Source organism: Solanum tuberosum, unplaced genomic scaffold (assembly GCF_000226075.1).
Source record: "Solanum tuberosum cultivar DM 1-3 516 R44 unplaced genomic scaffold, SolTub_3.0 scf00202, whole genome shotgun sequence".
In the NCBI taxonomy this organism is placed as follows: Eukaryota; Viridiplantae; Streptophyta; class Magnoliopsida; order Solanales; family Solanaceae; genus Solanum; species Solanum tuberosum.
This window is the reverse complement of record NW_006239128.1, coordinates 1010355-1031143: the sequence shown is the minus strand read 5'-3', so window position 1 is coordinate 1031143 and position 20789 is coordinate 1010355. Positions and strand designations below refer to the sequence as shown.

The 20789-nt window shown below is 33.8% G+C and overlaps 1 protein-coding gene and 1 pseudogene across 1 annotated transcript; both read left to right on the top strand.

The window, feature by feature from the left end:
• Positions 1–1503: 1503 nt before the first annotated feature.
• On the top strand, positions 1504–7366 carry LOC102580648 (ATP-citrate synthase beta chain protein 1-like; annotated as a pseudogene).
• A 6209-nt stretch (positions 7367–13575) lies between these two features.
• On the top strand, positions 13576–19028 carry LOC102580316 (phytochrome B-like). Its single transcript, XM_006355672.2, has 4 exons — positions 13576–15749; positions 16879–17683; positions 18071–18364; positions 18468–19028. The coding sequence occupies exons 1-4, from the start codon at positions 13691–13693 to the stop codon at positions 18685–18687; spliced, it is 3378 nt and encodes a 1125-aa protein (XP_006355734.1). The 5' UTR covers positions 13576–13690; the 3' UTR covers positions 18688–19028.
• The last annotated feature ends 1761 nt before the right edge of the window (positions 19029–20789 follow it).

Sequence of the window (20789 nt, the reverse complement as noted above, 5' to 3'; positions counted from 1 at the left end):
GGTATTGTCTGTTATATATATATGACAATTGAATAGTCAGTGTTATTCCACGAGTGATGTATGGATAAGAGTAAGCGTGTATGCAGACTTTATTCCTGTGAAGTATAAATGTTGTTTCCGACTCGCTATATCCAACCCTTTCTTTTTTTGTTTTTCACCTGATGTCCGGTAGTCTTTTAGTGTTCGACTAATAAACTAATAAAGATTCGCATCTGAAAATTAATTTAAAGTGTTCCTTACTAAAGACGATTTTCAAAACTTTAATAGTTTTCGGAGATTTTGATAATATTGTCTGCTATATCTAAACACCTTTGATATTGACTATGATATTCACCTTAAAGAAATCAAAATTAACGTACTCAAGTACGTAATCACTTGAAAAAACAATTAATTTTTTTTGGAAAATACGATGAAGACGGTCGAAAAACAATTGTCAATTCCAACGTATTCGATATTTTCTATTCAAAGTGTTTCGTGCAAACGATATACATGCGCCTTTTATAATTGTGTAATTATAGAAATTGAACTCTGAAAGATAATATTTTTCATCTAGAAAAATATATAATTGATCTTCAGAAATAGGTACGAGGTCGGTTTTTGATATCAAAGGTATTGTCCTAGTCGATATCAAAAACCGACCTCCATAGATCAATTTTAAAGATATATATTTTTCAGCATTTTTTCAGTAGTAGTTTAAACAAGGAGTAATATATTTCAAGAAAAAGAAAAAGAGAATAATATAAAGACAAAATAATATTTATTCGTGACTCAATTATGTATATTAATTTAATATTATTATTATTGTTTTTATATTTTTCATAAAATTTAAATTTTGAATCCACCCAGTACTCATTAATTCTTGTTCTTTCTGAATTAGCTACTACTTTCGTCTACTTTTATTTGTCATGTTGCACTTTTCGAAAGTCAATTTGACTAATTTTCAAAGTTAAATTAGATTACATTAATTTGATATTTTAAACAAAAAAATTAGATATTCAAAAACTATACGAAAAGTACTATAAATTACAACTTTTTGCATATCAATATAATAAAAAAAAATACTCCATAAAATGTTAGTCAAAGTTCTTATAATTTGACTCTAAAAAAGGAAATTATAACAATTAAATGTGGATTATTCCCATGCAGCAGCCCCACTCCTCTCTGTACAATAATTGTGAATATAATTACGTACACACATCTATTTCTCTTTTCCTCACTCTCCGACCAATTAAGGTCGTGGTGGGGATACATGAAATGTTCATGATTTTTAGCAGTAATTAATTAATGATCATAATTTTAATTATGATTAAATATGTATTTTTAAAGACAATTAATACTATTTGTAAATGTTTCTAATGGCAATTAACTAATATTGATAAAATTTTATCACTTTTTGTTAACGTGTATATTTATTGCCGCTAAAAGCTATTTTTATTGTAGTGACATTGATTTCGAAATCAATAATCCTATCACTTATTAACCACACACATTGATTTAAATTCTGATACTACAGCTTGAGTGTCAATCACATGAACTATCAGATGATATACACATCCCTCTTGGAGATCATTTTGTGAGCCTTAAGATATTATGAGGTAGGTTCATTTCTTTTCTCTAATTCAATCAATTTTTTAATTATTTTTTTGTGTTATTGTGTCTGTGATTTTGTCATTTTCTGTGGGAAAATGCTCAAATACGTCATCGAACTATGAGAAAAGGCTCATTTGTGTCATCCTTTAAGAGTTTGGCGGCTGATCTATGTCATTTCCGTTTGAGGAAAGACTTATTCATGCCATTATGTGTTAACTGTTGTGCCTTTTCTCAAACGAAAATGGTATAGTTGAGCCAAACTTTTAACGGATGGCATGGATGAGCCTTTTTTTTCAAACGAAAATGGGCATAGATGAGGTAAACTTTTAACGGATGGCATAGATGAGCCTTTTCTCAACGTTTAATGACATATTTGAGTCTTTTCCCTTCTGCTGAATTCTGGATTCAAATTTATGTTTGTTAGTCTATAATCACTTGAATTGTTTGTCTCCTTAGGTGTTTTCGAGCTTATTAATTACTAGAAAAGTAGTGGATTCAGTGATGCTCTGCCTTTGCTTGTTCAGTGTGAAGGAGAATGTTTTCCAAGTTTTTTTGGGAAAGTAAGTGTTTTTTAAAAAAAAAAAAAATTGTCCGAGAACATTTATATGTAATTTAGTAAAATACTATCGAGTGTGGTGGTGAGGGGTAGGTGGTCAATAGATGGGGGTTTGGAGGAGACGATGAGCTTGGAATTGTCATTTATGAAACTTGTTTTCCCTACTCGAACTAGAGATTTCCATATTGATTGTGTCAGTTCGACAGTTCCACCCTCCAACACAACTCATCTTCACCCGTAGCTCCCATCCCACTATGTAGATGGGGAAAAAGTGATTATTTTGCATATGTATATAAGTTATTCAATCTCCTTGACATAATAACTTTCTTTTTTTTTTGAATTTCTGGCTCCGCCCACTGTGTACAGGTCGTGAAAATTGACTAGGCAAAATGGCTACTGGACAGCTTTTCTCCAGGACTACACAAGCTTTATTCTACAACTACAAGCAACTTCCTGTCCAACAAATGCTTGACTTCGATTTTCTTTGTAGTGAGTAGTATTACATTTTACGTCCTTAATCATGTTACGTTGCTCGAAAATGAACGTGAATCCAAACTTATTGTGCTTTTCGATATTGTGATAAATTGAAGTTTACATTTTTTTGAACTTATAGGGAGAGAAACACCTTCTGTTGTTGCAATCATAAATCCTGGTTCTGAGGGATTCAAGAAACTTTTCTTCGGTCAGGAGGAAATCGCAATCCCAGTACATTCAACGTGCGTTAATTTATTTCATTTCTTTCTCAATCTTTCATTTATCTCATTGTTGAGTTCTTAAATTTGGTTCCTGGCAATTTTTGATCAAGTGCTTATCATCACGCTAAAAGCTACAACATATGTTTTTAGATGAGACAGTCACACACTTCAGCCTTGTTTATACTGATTTTGAGTAGTAGCAAATTTTGTGGTATTACTAATTTTCATTCTTATTTGCAATTTTTACACTTCTACAGCGTTGAAGTTGCTTGCGCTGCGCATCCCACAGCTGATGTATTTATAAACTTCGCATCTTCAAGAAGGTTGGTAGTGTTAAGAGCCACTACGAACTTCGTGGCTAATCTAATCACTCGTAGCTAACAGAATTTTTTGATAATCTATCGCTAAGTAGGATTAGTGCGATGGATTTTTCTGTTTAGCTACAAAATTTGTCTGTCGCTAATTCTTGTTCTGTTAGTAGTGCTCCTTCTTCTCTGGAAGAAAATATGATAATGCAAAAGATGTGCTCTGCTCATTAATTTCTTAACTCAATGCAGTGCTTTTGCTTCCTCCATGTCTGCTCTTAAACAGCCAACCATCAGAGTCATAGCGATTATAGCCGAGGGTGTTCCTGAGTCAGACACTAAGCAGTTGATTGCTTATGCAAAGACAAACAATAAGGTGATTTCGTGTCTATGCATTTATATTTCGTTGTTATTATTGCTTTCATTTCCGTATTCCCTGTTTTCAACTGCTTTGATGCTTTACTTGATCGAGTTGAGGGTCTATCAGTAACAACCTCTCTATCTCGGAGAGATAGAGATAAGGTCCGTGTATGCTCTACCCTCCACAAACCCCCACCAGTGGGATTACACTGGATATTTTATTGTTGTCATAGACATTTATGTAATGATGGAAAATCAAAGGATGAATAAACATTAGAAATATATAACTGATTCTTGAACCCCTTTCACGTTTATGTCACGTTGAGATACTGCAGGAAAGAAAAAACAGCAAAATTCGATCCAATTTAGCCATACCAATCTAACATATGATGTAAATGTGGTGCTCTTTTCAGGTAATTATTGGTCCAGCTACTGTTGGCGGCATTCAAGCCGGAGCTTTTAAGATTGGTGATACTGCTGGAACAACTGATAACATTATTCAATGCAAGCTTTATAGACCTGGATCTGTCGGCTTTGTCTCAAAATCTGTGAGTACTTTGTGGAGCCTCTTTCATCTTTAACACACACAAGAAATCTTGTTGGTCGAATTTACAGAATATTTCATCCAAACGTATGTATAAACCATATTGATTCCAATAGTTCAGTTAAATCTTTCAACTATTTTCTAAGTATGTTTAGCAAACGTAAATATAAGAAGTTATTGTCTTATGCTCCTTGGCAAAAGGAAAAGAGACATTCTTTTTGAAACAGACTAGAAAAGAAAATAAGATAAACAGATTGAAACGGAGCGAGTAGTACTTTTTATGGTTTCAAGGATAGTGAATGTTTCTATTATAAAAACTTAAGGATAACTTTTCCTTAATATACAGGGTGGTATGTCTAATGAACTATACAATACAATCGCCCGAGTGACTGATGGAATTTATGAAGGTTGTCATTCTGAATCTATATATATTCGAATCATTTTTATGACATTTGTGTTTAAAAATAAGAATGTGAATTCTGTGGATTTTGCAGGAATCGCAATTCGAGGCTATGTTTTCCCTGGCTCTACCCTTTCTGTTCATGTTTTGCGCTTCAACAATATCCCACAGGTAATTGATTTGTGGAATCATATTGTTAAAAGGGCTACATATTATGCTTTTATAATTTTATTGCAGTAAAGCTAGCTCTTAAGTTTCTAAGACATGAACCTTAGTCTTAATGCATTTCTCCTGCTTCTATCAGGCCATTTTGCCCTTAATAATTTGTTCATTTTTTGAGTTATCCTTGTTTTTGTTTAATCAGGTTAAGATGATTGTTGTACTCGGGGAACTCTGGACGAGATGAATATTCCTTAGTTGAAGCCCTCAAGCAAGGAAAAATCAACAAGCCGGTTGTTGGTTGGGTCGAGTCAGAAGTTCAGCTTGGCCACGCGGTGTGCTATTTCCCTTGATTCCTTCATTTTTTGCCTCTTATCATTTCCTTCCATGCATTTGTTTCTCTGATTACTATTATCCTACGTCAAATCTGAAGTCTAACTATTCTTGAAACTTTGTAACTAGGGGGAAATGAATAATGGTGAAATGGAGTCAGCACAAGCAAAGAATCAAGCACTCAAAGACGCTGGAGCCGTGGTTCCTATCTCTTATGAAGTTTTTGAAGGAGTTATCAAAGAAACATTTCAAAAGCTGGTGAGTATCTTGGCATTGCACCTAGCTCCCTTATCGAATTTTCTTACCTGCTATTAGTTTTAATAGAGTTGATTTCAGGTATGGTCACTCAACTAATAGTTATTGTCCCAGAACGTCACTTTTTTGTTGAAGAAAGTGACTTTCTGAGATAATAAATATTAGTTGAGTGACTATCTGAGATATCAACCCGTTTTAATAAGATCATTTGGTCATGTTGTAGGTTGAAGAGGGCAAAATAACACCTATAAAGGAAGTGACACCGCCACAAATTCCTGAAGATCTTAGCACAGCAATTAAGAGCGGGAAAGTTCGGGTTCCAACTCATATTATTTCCACCATATCTGATGAGAGAGGTTTGAGTTGAATTCTGTGCATACTATTTAAAGATTGCTGTTTTATTTCCACCATTTTGCTGTTAACAATAAAGCTGATTTCTATCTTCATTTCTATTTATAGGCGTAGTAGAGCAACGCTATGCTGGCGTGCCCATGTCAACACTTGTGGAGCAGGGATATGGTGTTGGTGATGTCGTTTCTCTGTTGTGGTTCAAACGCACCCTACCGCGTTATTGCTCACGTTTCATTAAAGTAATCCACAATCTTTCTTTCCATTTAGTCATTAACTTGCTAATTTTAGAGACTAATCAATTTCCATCTCGATTGTCAACGTGTTTCTGAACCTTGATCTGTTTGTTTGTTGTTGATTGGACTCAACAGATTTGTATCATGATGTGTGCTGATCACGGTCCTTGTGCTTCTGGTGCCCACAATTCTATTGTGACTGCTAGGGCCGGAAAAGACCTGATTTCATGTTTAGTTTCCGGTATGTTGCAGACTAACAGTTTTTGAATTGCTAAAGAGTTTTCTCCGAGTTTATTTCTCAATGGTCACTCAATTAATAGTTATTTTCTCTGAGCTTTCACTTTGAATCAAGAAGAAATGTGACTTTCTAAGATAATAACGATTGGTTGAGTGACCATATGAGAAATCAACTCTAGGATTAACGTGGCTATGTAACAGGATTGTTGACTATTGGTCCCCGATTTGGTGGTGCTATTGATGATGCTGCCCGGTATTTCAAGGATGCTTATGACAGGGTGAGAACTAAATAATTGATAAGAATTATTTCAGTCGTATGGTGAACTTGGTGCATTTCATGCTATAGCTTCTCGCGTGATCTTTATTGCAGGGTCTTCCACCATCTGAATTCGTGGAAGGTATGAAGATAAAGGGCATTCGCGTGCCAGGAATAGGCCACAGGTAGCGGCATTTCTTGTAACATTCTTGATGGATAAATCTAGTCAACTAATTGATATAATGTGCTTGAAAATGTGATGAAATTGTAACGTTTCATGCTTCGTTGCACTTATGACACTGAATCAATATATGTTATCTCTACTTGTGTGATACTAAGGGTAAAGAGAGGAGACAACAGAGATAAGAGAGTGGAGCTATTGCAGCGTTATGCAAGGGAAACTTTTCCGTCTGTTGAGTACATGGAGTACGCGGTTCAAGTTGAAACTTATACTCTCTCAAAGGCAAACAACTTAATCTTCAACATTGATGGTGTCATCGGGTCCCTCTTCTTGGATCTCCTCGATGGCACTGGAATGTTCACCAAGCAAGAAATCGATGAAATCGTGGAAATTGGCTACCTCAATGGGCTGTTTGTGCTAGCTCGTTCAATCGGTCTCATTGGGTAGTTTCCTTGTAGCTTTTTGACTTAGCTTTGTTCTCTATCAGTTGTCTTAACGTATTTTTCAATCTCAGGCACACATTCGACCAGAAGAGAATGAAACAGTCTCTATACCGTCACCCTTGGGAAGATTTTTTATACACCAAGTGAAATGCTCAGACTGGCAACAGGCAGATAGTTGCCTGATATCCCAATCAAGCATTTTCATTCAACGTACTGATCATCGTTCATGCGTTCCACGAGTATTTTCACTCTCGAGGACTTGTCCTAGAAGTTCATTTTGCAAGTTAATTCGCGGGGAGTCGACAAAAAATCAACTCTCAGTTATCATTCATGATCAATTCTTAGTGTCTCTGCATAATGCAGAAATAACACATCCATTGCTGTTTGCTCATTCCTAGTGGCCTTTGCTCCTCTTGTGTTGAGCCCAGTATCATTCACTAATGGAATAAAATGTGTTTCCAACTGTTACTCTCTCGTTTCAATTTATTTGTCTTACTTTCCTTTTTTAATTTATTTGATTCAAAAAGAATATCTTCTTTAGTTTCTTAAGCTGCGTGTCAAGTCCTGATCGGTTAAGATGTGAATCATTGGACATTCCAGAGGAAATAAGTTTATAATTTCATCATACCAGAAAGTAGCTGGATATATTAGAGTCTATTAGAGTCTGGCGTCAAAACGGACATTTTTTAGGCTATACTACATATCAAAAGGGACCCTCCTTAAAAACACAAACCAAAACGGACACTTGGCCTATATATGAGCGAACTGTGACAAAAGAACTTAACTCCGTCAGTTTACCCCAAAGGCCAAAATACATTACTCTCACAAAAAAATTGTGATGCATTTTGGCCTTTGGGATAAATGACGGAGTTAAGTTTGTCTGTGACACTTCGCCCATCTGTTTTTAGTTTGTTATTAGGGAGGGTCCCTTTTGTTAAGTAGTGCCCAAAAAATATTTGTTTTGCTGTCAGACTCGGATATATTATCCTCTGTTCTAATTTATCCTTTGTTCCAATTTATATAGTGGCATTTGATTAGGCACTAAGTTCAAGAAAAATAGAAAAAAATTAGTCTAAATAAGTCATAAATGTTGTATGTGTCATTCTTTACCGGAAAAAATAGGAAAGAAAAATGTGGCACATAAAATGATACCATGAAAGTAACTTATATTCAAAATTTAAACTTAATGAGTTACAAATTCTTAGTTATTTAAAATTATGAGTTCAAAACCTTCATATTTAGACCCTTACGCTCCAATTTATGAAGTAAAATTTGACTCGGCGTATTATTTAAGGGGGGAAAAGGGAACATGTGCACATGTGAGATTCTGCGCATGGTGTTGATTTTGGGACCCCAAATATAATCGAAAAATAACTTCGAAGCTTCATATTACTTATACAAGTAAACTTTTAACATATTTGTCTGATCTTTAATTTGGAAGTAATTAGGGAGTAATTAGGGGGGGAATCTTATTGAAAATCTCTTTAATTACACAACAATTTTTTAAAACTTTAAAAAAATCATTTATTTTAAATTATGAAAAAAAATCTCAAATAATTTAAGTATGTAATGTTCAAATGAACCTCTTAGATTCAATGATAGTTCTCAGATGATCAATTGAATATCTTTCGTTAAAAAAATTACATATATTAAATGTTAAACATCTTTAATGAATTTTAATAGACATAATACATAAACATATCTTTTAATTTGGTCTTAACTGACATCTTTATCCTTCGACTCTGAGCGTGCATAAATAGACACATATGTCCTATGTGACGTCTTATATTCAATTCGAGTCTTATATGCCAGTTTCCGTTTTACGTGATAATTTGTGTCTTATGTAGTAATTTGTATTCAACACGGTGTCCAATGCGTATTTTGACTTGACGCATGTGTCTACTTGTTCAACTTTATACAAATTTAAATATCTACTTATGCACCTGAAATTGAAATGCATAAATATTAGCTAAGATCAAATTAAATAACATATTTATATAAGGAAAAAGGCTCAAATATGCCATAAAACTTTGACAAATGGTTCATCTATGTCATTTGTTAAAAGTTTGGCTCATATATGTTATTTCCGTTTAAGAAAAGGTTCGTTCATGCCATTTTTGTTAACTAAAATTAGTTTCCATTTTGCAAAAAAATAAAATAACAAGTGGTCAATTATGATTGGTCACGACATTAATTAAATTATTTTTTTACAAGATAAAAGGTTCAAATATGTCATCGAACTTTGAGAAAAAACTCATCTATACCATGCGTTAAAAGTTTGACTCATTTATGTCATTTCAGTTAACAAATAATTGGCATGAATGAATCTTTTCTCAAACAGAAATAACGTAGATGAGCCAAACTTTTAACAGATAACATAAATGAGTCTTTTATCAAAATTTGATGGCATATTTGAATCTTTTCCATTTATATAATATATCATTTTAATATCATATTCGCTGACACTTTAGCTCCGCCCCTTTGGTCCAACATTAGTCTCAACACTCAACACTTGTAAACCTCAAACTTTTGGTAGCTAAAGTCCAAAATTGACACAAGCAAAATTCATTTAAGATAAATAGGGGTGTCAATAATGGTACTATCTTCACGTGAAGAAAATGTGATCTGAAAGGGAGTGGACATTACTTGTTCACCACCAATTTACACATCATTTTCAGTCCTATTTTCTTCTCTCTCTTTTAAGTTTCTCCTTGGAAGCAACATGTGTGTGTCCCACAATATAATTTTCAAATTCGATCCAATTCAATAATTTCGATGAAAATGTTATATACATATATATCAAGAAATTTACTCGATAAATAACTTATCTTGAATTCATAAGTTGTCCTATTTTAGAATTGGCATAATACATAAACATGACTCTTAACTTGGCTTCAACGGACAATTATCCCTCCAACTTTAAGTGTGCACAAGCAAGCACTTAAACTTGTATAAAATTAAACAAGTGGACACACATATCCTACATGGCATAATATATATAGGACGCCACGTAGGACACAAAATTTTCATGTAGGGTGTCATGTAGGACGAATGTGTTTATTTGTTTAATTTTATACAAGCTTAAAGGTTATAGTTGTCAGTTGACGCCAAGTTAAGGGTTATGTTTATATATTATGCCTTTAGAATTTAAAACATATGAATTTAAATTTTTGGCAAAGCCTAAAGGGTAAATGAAAAAAGTATTTGAATTAGTAGTAATTTTGACATAATATATCAAGATTATGTAATTTTATAATATATATGTCAAGAAAGTCCCACATCAGTATAGGGATGGAAATTTGGTCTCCTTAGGCTCATGTGTCATATCTTTACATGGTGTCAGAGTCATACCTATCCCAATTTGTTGTTCAACGATGTTGGGCGTCCATTTAGAAGTGTTCACGCTCCAGTTGAGGACTGGGCGTGTGGGAGAGTGTTAAGAATCCCCACATCGATAGAGGGATGAGAATTTGATCTCCTTATATGGATTTGGACAAACCTCCTCTCGTGAGCTAGCTTTTGGGGTTAAATTAGGCTCAGGTGTCATATCTTTATAATATACTCTTATATACATATATGTATATTTTTAAAAATCCTAGTCATTATTGTTTACACATAGAGTTGGTCATACATTCAACTTCTGCTTTGAAAACACATACTAAATAGTTAGCTACACATATTTTCATATGCTTGTTAAGTTATATAATAAGCATTTAAAAACACCTGCTATTGTTTTTTTTCTTCTTTTACATAAATTTAATACACTTGAGTTGATAATTTTTTGAAAGCAGTCTACCTACTTCCATGAAGTAATGATAAAATCAATGTACACTTCATCCTCCCTATATTCTAAAATTCTACTTAATGAGATTTTACCGAGTATGTTATTATTGTTGTGTTGAAACGCTTGCTATAAAAAAAGTAAATTTAAAATTTGAATAAAAAATATGTAATATAAATACTTTATAATATGTTTAAATGACAAGGGGGTAACTCTTCATATCTTTGCACATGGTCAATCTGCAAATGCAGCCAATGAAATGATTTGCTTTTATTACCAAACAAACATTCAATTCATCACAACCACAAATATTTCCAACTCATGAAAATAACACAATAGACAAAATCTAGATAATATTTTTTTATATCAAATTTATGCATAAAAAAGGGGAAAAAAGAAAAGTTAAAGGAAGAAAAGGTTCATGAATGAGTCCAAATTATCAGGTTTCTTTTCTGAGTTTTTGTTCAACTTTTGTTATGTTTTTTTTTTGGGCCAAATTTATTTGTTTGTATTAGATAGTGTTTTTTTTTTCATTGTATTTATTGCAAATAGTTCTACTTTGTGATAAATGGTAAAGAAAAATCTTGCAATATTATTAAGAGGTATATTTATTCGCACTCGATATTTATTGATAATTGAAGATTAAAGTAAAGATATATAATATTTAATTTAAATTAAATGATATACATATATATTGCATTTATTACTTTAATATCAATATTAGGGATAACTTTTTTATTTAAATAATAATAAAACCATAGGAATCAAACAAACAAAAACTACTTTTTGCTTGCTTTACACCTTTTTGCCATTCTTTAATTCAATAGTGTCACCAAATATACCTAACCAACTACTCCATTAAAGTGTAGCATTTTTTTTCACAATCAATATAATTTTATCTTTATAATAATAATATATAATAATAATAATAGTTCTTCGAAATGACTCAGTTAGTTTGGAGGGTGGTCGTCCACACGGATGATCTAGGATCGATTCCCCCTCAATGTCTTCTGAGTCGAGTTTGTCGTATAGAGCTTGCCTAGTGCAGTTTACATCCCATGTGTGATGCACAAAGTGCTCACCCGAACAGGGGCGGCTATATGCTTTGTAAAATAAGAGGCTTATGCCTTAGGCCCCCAAATTTTTATCAAGAATAAATTATGTGTTAAAAATTTTACAAAAAAATTGATTATTTATGATTAAAAGTATAATATTTTAAAAATATATTATTTTACCCACTTTAACATCTTTTGTACTTTGTTAAAAATAAGAATTAATAATGAAAAGTGTTGAACAAAGTGAATTACAAATTCTTTTTTAAAAAAAAAATTAGCTTCAAGCAATACAACAAGCATATTAAAATGGGGTATACCAAGTCATCAACTTCATGAGATTCTATGGTTCTAACTCTTATCTTTATTCAATATTTGTCAACTTATTACTTATAGAAATAAATTTGAATAAATGTGTATATGAAGTTTGTTTATATTTTAGGCCTCGAATTGAAATTTCGCTTTAGGCCTCCAACTACGTTGAGCCTCCCCTGCACCCGAAGACCAGAGGTTATGGTTTCTGAGTCGAGCTTGTCGCATAGGACTTGTCTAATGCGATTTACATTCCCTGTATGATGCAGCCGAGGTTATGACAACTTCGAATTAGCCGAAGTTTCGAAAATATTTATAATTAGCTTAACTTTTTGGGTTATCCAATTGAGCTTATTATGAATAATTATTTATAAGTAATATACATGTGATAGTAAGTCACTTTAATTTTAATTTAATAATACAAAAATATATTATTTTACCCACTTGAACATCCTTTGTACTTTGTTAAAAATAAGAATTAATAATGAAAAGTGTTGAACAAAGTGAATTACAAATTCTTTTTTAAAAAAAAAATTAGCTTCAAGCAATACAACAAGCATATTAAAATGGGGTATACCAAGTCATCAACTTCATGAGATTCTATGGTTCTAACTCTTATCTTTATTCAATATTTGTCAACTTATTACTTATAGAAATAAATTTGAATAAATGTGTATATGAAGTTTGTTTATATTTTAGGCCTCGAATTGAAATTTCGCTTTAGGCCTCCAACTACGTTGAGCCTCCCCTGCACCCGAAGACCAGAGGTTATGGTTTCTGAGTCGAGCTTGTCGCATAGGACTTGTCTAATGCGATTTACATTCCCTGTATGATGCAGCCGAGGTTATGACAACTTCGAATTAGCCGAAGTTTCGAAAATATTTATAATTAGCTTAACTTTTTGGGTTATCCAATTGAGCTTATTATGAATAATTATTTATAAGTAATATACATGTGATAGTAAGTCACTTTAATTTTAATTTAATAATACAAAAGGGTTTTGTATTGTTGGTGTATAATACTCTAAGACTCAATCAAGGATCTCCCCTATTGTTTGGGTTCGGATAAATTCAGTAACTTTTTCATAATCCTCTATACATAATTAAAAAAATTCACAAAATATCTATAAATATTTACTCGTGAATTCAGTTACAATTTTAATACAACCAAACCTTTATAATAGTAACTTTTAACAATAAAGTTTTTTTCTTTCTAAATCGAATTTCATATTACGTTTTATTATATATTTTTTATAATAACATCCTGCTATAACAATCAAAAAAATATTCGAACTACATCTTTATAGAGAAATTCAACTGTATCAATTTGAGATTATTATACAAATTCACAACCTTCAAATCTAGAATTCACTTGAACGAGTTCCTTATCCCACGTACCAAACGAGTCGGAACCTTCTATCTTCAAGATAGCAACAACTATTTATTTTTATTTTTATTTTGGTATACCAATTCTAGTTGTTAACCTCTAAACATCTATTAAAAGTATATTATTTGTACTTATTCTATTTTTATATATTTGTCTTGCTTCTCTCTCCTTTTTCCTTCACTATTAGGAAAAAGAAAAAAAAACTTCTTGTTGTTCTACAAATATGCAGTAATCTTGTTCTTGTTGTTGAGTGATTCAAAAATGGCTTCTGGAAGTGGAAGTAGAGGTAAATATGGTCGTAATCATCAGCCAAAAAATCAATCTCAATTTTCAGTTACAAGTAATAATGCATTAAGCAAAGCAGTAGCACAATATACAACTGATGCTAGGCTACATGCTGCATTTGAACAATCTGGAGAGTCTTTTGATTATTCACAATCTGTTAGAAATACTACAGAATCTGTAACAGAGCATCAAATTACTGCTTATTTGAATAAAATGCAAAGAGGGGGTCATATTCAGCCTTTTGGTTGTACGATAGCTGTTGATGAGTTGAGTTTTTGTGTTATTGCTTACAGTGAAAATGCATGTGAGATGCTTGATATAATGCCGCAATCAGTTCCAAGTCTTGAGAAGACTGAAATTCTCAAGATTGGAACTGATGTGAGGACCCTTTTTAGTTCTTCGAGTTCTGGTTTGCTTGAAGGAGCTTTTGGGGCACGTGAAATTACGTTGTTGAATCCGATTTGGGTTCATTCGAAGAATTCTGGGAAACCCTTTTATGCGATATTGCATAGGATTGATGTGGGGATTGTGATTGATTTAGAGCCAGCTAGAACAGAAGACCCTGCATTGTCTATTGCTGGAGCTGTGCAATCGCAGAAACTTGCTGTGAGAGCTATTTCGCTTTTGCAATCGTTACCTGGTGGGGATATTGATCTTTTGTGTGATACTGTTGTTAAGAGTGTGAGGGAGCTTACAGGGTATGATCGGGTTATGGTGTATAAGTTTCATGATGATGAACATGGGGAGGTCGTGGCGGAGAGGAGAAGATCGGATTTGGAACCTTATATTGGTTTGCATTATCCAGCTACTGATATTCCACAAGCATCAAGATTCTTGTTTAAGCAGAACAGGGTTAGAATGATTGTGGATTGTACTGCCACACCTGTGAGGGTTATTCAGGATGAATTACTCAAGCAGCCTTTATGTTTAGTTGGCTCAACACTTAGGGCTCCTCATGGTTGTCACCCTCAGTATATGGTCAATATGGGAAATGTTGCGTCATTAACACTGGCTGTTGTTATAAATGGAAATGATGATGAAGTTGCTGGAGGCCGAAATGCAATGAGATTATGGGGGTTGGTTGTTGGGCACCACAGTTCAACTCGGTTCACTCCTTACCCCCTTCGTTATGCCTGTGAATTCCTTATGCAGGCATTCGGGCTCCAACTAAACATGGAATTACAATTGGCATCGCAGTTGGCTGAAAAGCGTGTTTTGAGGACACAGACACTGTTATGTGACATGCTTCTCCGAGACTCACCTACGGGGATTGTTACTCAGAACCCAAGTATTGTCGACCTTGTGAAATGTGATGGGGCCGCTTTGTACTACCAGGGGAGATACTATCCTTTGGGAATTACACCTGCTGAAGCCCAAATAAAGGGCATTGTGGAGTGGCTATTAACTTGTCATGTGGACTCAACAGGCCTAAGTACTGATAGTTTGGCTGATGCAGGGTATCCTGAGGCAGCTTCTCTTGGTGCTGCTGTTTGTGGGATGGCTGTTGCTTATGTAACTTCAAAATATTTCCTTTTTTGGTTCCGTTCGCACACTGCGAGCGAGATAAAGTGGGGTGGTGCAAAGCATCATCCAGAAGACAAAGATGATTGGCAGAAAATGCATCCACGTTCTTCCTTTAAGGCATTTTTGGAAGTTGTTAAGAGCCGCAGCTTACCATGGGAGAATGCAGAAATGGATGCAATTCACTCTTTGCAGCTTATACTACGTGATTCATTCAAGGATGCTGAGGCAAGTAATTCAAAGGCTATTGTGCATGTTCAGCTTCAGGAAGAGGGGTTGCAAGGGATGGATGAACTGAGATCTGTTGCCAGAGAAATGGTTAGATTGGTAGAGACTGCTACAGCACCCATATTTGCCGTTGATGTTGAAGGTCGCATAAATGGATGGAATGCTAAAGTTGCCGAGTTGACAGAGTTGTCAGTTGAAGAAGCAATAGGGAAGTCGTTGGTTCATGATCTTGTCCATGAAGAATCACAGAGAACTGCTGAGAACCTGATCCACAATGCTTTAAGAGGTTATACCAATCTGCTGTACATTTCTTTCATTCCAATAAATGCATTTCATTATCTATGGAGTTTCCTTAGGCTGTATTGAGCGATTATTCTCTTGTCTGCTCTTCTTTGTTTTTAAAATTTTAGTGGCAAAGACGTCACGGGTTCTAGTGATCACTACTTATTCCTCCTGGCATCATGCAACAAAATGATGGTTGCTTATATGTTTCCATCCATTAAAAGTATATGAAATCATGAGATTTAGTCTTTAGTTTAAAGGAAAGAGGATGCGCGGACATGTTTGGTTTTACGGATAAGAAGCTCTTAGCAAGATGTGTTCTTTTTACGTTCATGTTTAGACATTGGTACTTTTAATACATTAAACGTATATCATCCATATCCCTGCGTAAACTAGAGGTTGCAGGTTCATAAAGATTTATATACTGCTTCTGATAAGAATTGACTAATTTATAATATCCATAGACATGTGTTTACCCTGGTCTGACAGAAATTTTTAATATTTTACCAACTGTTCACTCCTCTGCTTTTCTTTTTTTTGGTTTCAAAATAATCCTATAAATTGCCTCCCATACTCCTTGCAAAAATTTCCACTAATTAGTGCTATTATGTTAGTAGTTTTGGATCTTCACTATGCACTTAGAAGTTAGACGTTAGCACATATGAAGTGTTGATTAGATTGTGATAAGCTAGCCCAGAAACCGTACCATGTCATAAACCACCTAAAATGGAAACATGAGAGTAATCAAGATCTTTTATTGATCATTTAGCATGTAACAACTTGTGTCAAAGCTTTCTGATTTAATCATGAGATAAGTTATGTTGGGACTTGGGAGGTCAGTTTCAATGCTGATCAACTCTAGGTGATTTCAGAGTCATGTGTCACGGACTTAGAGTCTCACTAATGTTCCGGCGGGTCATGACACATGGGTGTATAAAATGAAGTTGCATTTAATATCAGATTCAGGCTAATCCCGACAACGGGTGTCAACATTCTCTCTTTAGCGTTTATGTAGCTTGAGTATATTGCACATTGTAATTGAAACTGATTGGTATCCACCCTCTTGGTGTCCCAGCCACCTACAGAAAATGAAAGAGGAGAGAAACCTAATATTGTTGCTAAACCAATCACAGGTGAAGAAGATAAGAACATAGAAATAAAGTTGAGGACATTTGGAGCTGAGCAACTGAAGAAGACTGTTTTTGTGGTGGTTAATGCTTGCTCTAGCAAAGACTACACAAATAACATTGTTGGTGTCTGCTTCATTGGCCAGGATATTACCGCCCAAAAAGTTGTACTGGACAAATTTGTTCGCATACAAGGTGATTACAAGGCCATTATGCACAGCCCTAATCCTCTGATCCCGCCCATTTTTGTATCAGATGAGAACACTTGTTGCTTTGAGTGGAACACTGCGATGGAAAAACTTAGTGGTTGGAACAAAGAAGAAATCATTGGGAAAATGTTGGTTGGTGAGATATTTGGCACTTTCTGCCAGCTCAAGGGCCCAGACGCCATGACAAAATTCATGATCATGTTGCATAAGGCAATTGGAGGCCAGGAGATAGACAAGTTCCCTTTTTCCTTTTCTGACCGAAATGGAAAATCTGTTCAAGCTCTTTTGACTGCAAACAAGAGAGTCAATGTGGATGGCCAAATTATTGGGGCCTTTTGTTTCTTGCAGATTGCAAGTCCTGAATTGCAGAAAACTCTACTGCAGAGACAACAGGAAAAGACTAGTAACTTTCGGATGAAAGAGTTGGCTTACATTTTACGGGAAATAAAGAATCCTCTAAATGGTATACGCTTTACAAATTCATTACTAGAGGCCACAGAATTGACCGAAAACCAGAAGCAGTTTCTGGAAACAAGTGCTGCTTGTGAGAGGCAGATGTTTAAGATCATAAGGGATGTTGATCTGGACAATATTGAGGATGGGTAAGTTCGTATTCAATTATTTCTGCTATCATCCCAGTTAAATAAATCTGTTTACTATGACACCATATACTCTAGTACAACTTTCAAAGTCCATGTAGAAGTGTTTTATGAGTTATTGTCAGAACATCAAGAAAACCTGTCATGGACATTGCAATATACTGCTACTTCTCTTTAGTTGTTTCCATGTTCAAGACAAAAGTACAGAAGATCTTTTGGGAGCTTAATGGCAAAAGTCATCACATAGATGTCAAGTCGTATTTATATCTGAATTGTAGCTTGTAGTGGTGTTAAGCTAGTTATTATTTGAACTTGCAAGCTAGAACATGTCTTTTCCTTCAATTTGTAATGTTTCTTGCAAGGATGATTAACCATTAAAACTTGTAACAGTTCACTGGAGCTTGAGAAAGGAGAATTTTTTCTTGCGAGTGTGATAGATGCTGTTGTTAGCCAAGTTATGTTATTATTGAGGGAAAGAGGTGTGCAACTTATCCGGGATATTCCAGACGAAATCAAGACATTGAGGGTCTATGGAGATCAAGTGAGAATTCAACAGGTTTTTGCTGATTTCTTGCAGATTATGGCAAGCTACACACCATCCCGACAAGGGTGGGTAGAAGTCCATCTTCAACCAAGTATAAATCAAATTTCAGATGGAGCAACTATGGTACATATTGAGTTCAGGTAACTTTTACTTTTCCAGTACATGAGCTATATCAACATTCTTCCACAATAAAATGTTTTAACTTGTAGTTTTTTTTTTTGTGTGTGTGTTTTCTGGGAAAAGGATTGTTTGTCCTGGTGAAGGTCTTCCTCATGAATTGATCCAAGATATGTTCCACAATAGTCAGTGGGTAACTCAACAAGGTCTAGGGCTAAGCATGTGTAGAAGAATCCTACAGCTTATGAATGGTCAAGTCCAGTATATCAGAGAATCAGAAAGATGTTTTTTCCTAATTATCCTTCAACTACCAATGCCCCAAAGTGATTCAATGAGTGTTAGATAGTATAACAGCAGCTATATTCATCACAAAATGTGCAATCTGGTAAAAGAATGCTGGGGAAGTTTGAGCAACGTCACGTCACGTCTATTATACGACTAATACGGGTATTGAATCATCCTTGTGCTGTTGAATGAGCTGTTGGTTTTTGAATCTACTGTACTAGGACTAATTTTTAACACCATAGTGTCACGGACTTAGAGTACTCGACTGGCAAAGTGATAATAGGCTTAATAATCTCGAGCTATTGTAAGTATGCTTGTGGAATAAGTATAGACATTGTATGATAGTGTGGCAGAATATATGCCTTTTTTTAAGTAAAAAAACGAGCAACTAATAATCTAATTCCAGTTCATACTTGGATATGCCATTGTCCAGTTTCGGATAGCATACGCAGCGCTCCCGTTTATATGAAATGATGATATAAAGTTGATAACAATGTAAAAATATTAAAATTGTCTAAATTCTTTATACAATCTTTCCAAATAAGCACAAATTTTTTAAATCACAAATATAATCTTAATATAATTCTACCAATCTTTTCAAATGAACCGATATTGTTACTTTTTGAGTCATTTATTGGTCAAAGATATTTCATGTTAATAAGAATACTTATTATATGATATATAAATAATTTAAAAAGTAAAGATATGAATTATAAATTTTATTTATATATGAAATAAATGATTAGTAAAATTATTTTCACTAGATCAATTTTATATTCGAAAAATCCCAAATCTAGAGATCTCAAGGATTTCATTTATGAAATAATGAGATAAGAAATAATCGCATGTAAAAACTTTCATATTGCATGTCAAACGCCTACTAAACCTAATTTTCTATAGATTCGATAAAAAAAATAGTGATCAGATATAGCTTTCTAGGCAGCAATTGTGCATCAATATAAACAGTTTTAATAAACTGCTCAGAGCCCAGTGCGATCATCATCTCAAAAAAAATTTAAAAAAAAAGGATACATAGAGTCACATATAATGTAACTTCATCAATCACTCAAATCACTTTTTTTTTAGTAAAATTCAAAACAATGGGGGTAAAATCCTCAGAAAAATTGCTTGTAGTTGTCATCAAAATAGAGAATTCAGGTCTCAAAGATTTCATGCCATCATAGGAAAAAACCCCAAACAAAAACTATATAATTTCAAAAATAAAAAATGGAAGATTTAGCAGGATGTAAATTCACTGCACCTAGTAAAAATCAATACGGGTGAAGCGACTCAACTTTCCTGCAATAAATTTCTGCCTCTTTTTTTTTTGCATAAAAATGCAGAGAAATAAAACCATATCATTAATTATTTCAACAGTTTTAATTCAAAGGCAAAACAATAATTCAGATAAAAATCAGAAATTAAAAAGGATAAAGATAACAAGGAGGAGGAAGAAGAAGAAGAACTGAGTATAGTTTTAAGCATTGGAGCCGTACATATACTACCAGAGACTGGAATTAGGGTTTTACTTCTTCATATATTGGGCCTAAATACGGCCCATTTATTATGGACCTAAGAAAGTCATTGGTTATCTATTATTATCTTGAGAAAATTAGACAAAAATTAATGTACTCGAAACATTGAGAGGAGTTTATATTTATATTTTGGGACTATTTAGAGGAAATTTGAATCGAAGAAATATAGGTTTGTAATGTACTATGTTTTATTGTATATACGTCTCTGATACATAATTATATACCATCAAAATATTGTTATATATTATTTATATAATTTCGATACATTATATAGTTGTTTTTGTTTACATAATATTTGCAGCCATATGGTTGAACACAATGTGACTGCCACAAATTTTAATGGCCCAATTTTATAGCATCTAAATAAAAGAGAGATTAAAACATGGGTAAGATAATTTTATAAAGCTACCTGATACTTTTAAAATTAAAAAAAAAATAGTTTTAATTTTTTTCTTAATATAGTTGTTCAACATATTAAAAGAAATAGTGTTTTCAACTCAAGTAATAGCGAAACTTTTGACAAATGATGCTTGCTCAAGTGGTTGAAGACTTTTTGTCAACATTATAGGATAAGTAGAAACTCTATTGATCCTTCGTTCGCGGGGGGGGGGGGGGGGGAGGAAACCCC